Source organism: Alligator sinensis, unplaced genomic scaffold (genome assembly GCF_000455745.1).
Source record: "Alligator sinensis unplaced genomic scaffold, ASM45574v1 scaffold90_1, whole genome shotgun sequence".
Taxonomy (NCBI): Eukaryota; Metazoa; Chordata; order Crocodylia; family Alligatoridae; genus Alligator; species Alligator sinensis.
The window spans coordinates 1,602,073-1,605,878 of NW_005842275.1; the positions used below are offsets into that span (position 1 = coordinate 1,602,073).

At 40.5% G+C, this 3,806-nt stretch overlaps 1 protein-coding gene across 1 annotated transcript in view; it reads right to left on the minus strand.

Moving 5' to 3' along the window:
• NTS (neurotensin) overlaps positions 1-2,145 on the minus strand; it is a 17,015-nt gene extending 14,870 nt beyond the window's left edge. Inside the window, exon 1 of the mRNA XM_014521930.2 lies at positions 1,860-2,145. Coding sequence (XP_014377416.1) covers positions 1,860-1,929 — 70 coding nt within the window. The 5' untranslated portion in view covers positions 1,930-2,145. The remainder of the gene's footprint in view (positions 1-1,859) is intronic.
• Positions 2,146-3,806: the final 1,661 nt, after the last annotated feature.

Sequence of the window (3,806 nt, forward strand, 5' to 3'; positions counted from 1 at the left end):
TTCCTCTTGTTACAAGCCTTTTCTGATATAGGGGTAAAAAGTGATATATAAAAATGAAGAATTGTTAATATTATTTTTGCTGTATTGTAAAAAAAGAGGTGGGGGGGGATGAATTCTGCATATTGACATTAATCCAAAATTCTCTTCTCTTTTAATAGGAGCAAGGTCAGAGCCAAAGTTATGTTGTTGGCTGTGTTTTTCTTGTATTTTTAAGCATTTTCAAACATCAGTGCCTACTTTACTAATTATACTTTTCAAAAGGTTTCTTTAGCATTCCTTTAATAACTGGCTGGGCACAAAACAGGGGAATGGAACTTTGTTACCTGATATAAAAGTTCACAGGTGGGAAATTTTAAGCTGTAAAATAGATCCCAGTAGTCCTGAATACACTGCGAAGTGGAGCATTAAAAAGGTAAGTGTGAAAGTTATTTGCATGTGTACTCTTTTAAAGTTTGTCTCATTTTATGTTATTGTATAGATTACAGACTTATCAAAATGCTTTAATACTTGATTAACACCGCTGAAAGTTAGCAAGGTTTTGAAATCATTTGTACTGCCTGTGTGTATGCATGTATAATAACCGTTACAGAGTTACAGTTTTATGAATACACTCATCTGTACCATTTTCCAAAGGAAAATATAAAGCAAATAGCAATTATTGTGTTGCATACAATCTGTCATCCTCTAGCTCTATCACATAATTACTCTTGGAAGAGAAAGAGGTGACTTTATCTCCCCATATTGTGAGCTGGGTTTGCACTGACGTAACCCTCTGCAGCCTTTCATCCCCCAATCATTTGGCAGCTACTGATGGAGGTGATCTCAGTATATAGAACACACATCATCGGTTTGATGCGGGGCATATTAAGGCTTCTCATGAGTCGTAGGATACTTCAAAGATATAAACCAGGTATATTTTCAGCATTCATTAGCAAGTGCATGGCCTCTGGTATATGTTTCTAAATCATTGAATCATAGAAAGTTAGAGTTGGAAGGGACCTCAGGAGCTCATCTAGTCCAACCCCTGTTCAAAGCAGAAACATCCCCAAATAGACCCCCCCCAGCCAAAGCTTGGTCTAGCAGGTCTTAAAAACCTTGAAGGAGACAGTCCACAACCTCTCTGGGTAACCTGTTCCCATGTTTTACTATCCTCCTAGTAAGAAAATTCTTCCCTTGCAAACTTCCCTTGCTGCAACTTGAGACCATTGCTTCTTGTTCTGTCATCCTGGTATATGTTTCAAAATGACCCCAAAAGCCCCTTGAGGTTGCTGCTGTGTGAGACTGGGTGAATATAAAGAAAGAAACTAGTGGGAATGACAGGAAAACTATGCCCTTCAAAACTTATTATGAAGGATGGCTCCTCTGCGGATACAGAAGTATGAGTCTGGAGTTAACTGAGTCCCCTTCTATTGATAAAATCCGAGGGGGAAATTGCCCTTACAGCCACTATTATCTGAAAATGACTAGGTGAATTTTAAACCAACTCCCCTCCGAAATAACCGTCAGAAAAGGAAGAATAACTCCCTGCCCACTATGTTTGCCAACTCTGTTTGAATCTATTCCGGGAGGTTTCATCACATGATGCAACGACATTCATGACTTTACGTCGGGAAGGCAAATGCACATCGCTATTACATTTTGAAAACCCACCGGTCAACTGTATAAGTCAGGTTCAACTTTTAATATGTATTTTAACAAATGCCCTATCATTTATCTCCTGGGTGACGCTTGGCAGGAGATTTCTCTCTAAGCCCTAGGGACTCCCGGGCACTCTTGGGAGGGTTGGCAACCCTAGTGCCCACGGGGGCAGCTGGGCGCAGACCCCACCCTGCCCCAGGAAGTTGCCCAGCAAGGCTTACCTGAGCACAGGCTCCAGGAGGTGAAAGCCAGCAGCATCATGCACACCAGTTGGATTCTCATCCTTGCCATCTTCTGCCCTCTAGAAAGTCAAGTCCATAAATACTAAGAAGAGATGGGAGAGGGAGAGGGAGAGACAGACACAGAAAGACAGAGAGTGAAGAGAGTGCAGCTGCTGCTTTGCCTCGAGCTGACTTGGAGGTGTCTGAACCATCGGGGGGACCCGGACCATTGCCTGAGTATATAAGCAGGGCTGTGATGTCACAACAGGACAGCGGCTGTCTCTTAATGAAGCACCCTCCTCCTCCTCCTCCCCCGCCCCCCGCCCTCCCCCAGTCCTCAGTGCCGAGAGCAAGTGACGCGCGTCTCTAATTGCTCCGCTCCGCTTGACGCACTCGGCTCCCAAGTGTTTGGCAAACCCGAGGGCCGAGGTCATTTCTCTCCCTGCCCCTCGCGGCAGGATCCGCGCGCACTACCCGCAGCCCCTGGAGCAGCCCCGCGGGCCGGCCCGGCCCCTGCACCCTGTCCCGACCCGCGCCACCTCCGCGGCTGCCCCGCCCCGGTCATTCTCTCATCGCCAGCGCACCAAGGGTGGCGGGGATAAAACACACCGATCGCCTGAAACGGATGGCATGTATGCAGCTGGCTGGGTGTGTGCCACCCACGGTTACTTACTTTTTAAACATATTTTGCATAGGTTTCGCCCCCATCCCCCGTGTTAATTTAGGAGATACAGAAGAACCAAATTCCTGGGCATTTCTGGGTATGGGGACCTGCGTATGAAATATTGTATCAGATTTGAAGTGTAGAATAGGGTAAATGGGTGTGTCTAGGCAGAGAGAGGAGAGAGAGGAAACATATCTATATCTATACACACACACCACAGCTCCTGGTATTGTACGTAATGTATACTATTAACGTTGTTTAATATAATATTCAATATAATAGTGAATATATTAGTATATTAAACTTGAAGTGTAGATATAGGGCCCCCATACCCAGGAATGAATGTGTGTGTGTGTACATCTATCGATCGATCGATATAAACACACATACATATACATATCTACCTATCTACATCTCTATCTATCTGTACACAGATAGATGTATACACAGATACACAGATGTATCTAGATAGATAGAGATGTAGATAGGTAGATATGTATATGTGTGTGTGTTTATATATATCTAGATAGGTAGGTAGATAGGTAGATACGTATATGTACGTGTGTTTATATAGATCTAGATAGATAGGTAGATATGTATATGTATGTGTGTTTATATAGATCTAGATGGATAGATAGGTAGAGATATATATATATATATATATATATATATATATATATATATATATATATATATATATATATATATATATATATATATATATATGTATGTGTGTTTATATATATCTAGATAGATAGGTAGGTAGGTAGATAGATAGGTAGATATGTATATGTATGTGTGTTTATATATATCTAGATAGGTAGGTAGGTATATGCATGTGTGTGTATTTACATATACACACACATACACACGTATATGTATATATATGTGTATGTGTGTGTATATGTAGACAGACACACACACACACACACATATACACATACATACATATCTTCATTCTAGAGTATGGGGGCCTATGTAAAATATAAAAAATGTACCCTGCTCCACACTTCAAGTTCAATAATATAGTGATATTATACTAAATATTATATTAATCAAGTTTAATATGTATAATACTACTTACATAACATTAATATATAATAATATATTTATCAAGTTTAATATATATAAAATACCAGGGGGGGAAATCTACACAAAATGTTTTAAAATAACCTTTATACATATATGCATACATATCACTTACCCTGTTCTACACTTCAAGTTGAATGCAATATGTTTTACATTTATGGTCAATTCTTACAATCCTTGAAACACACACACAC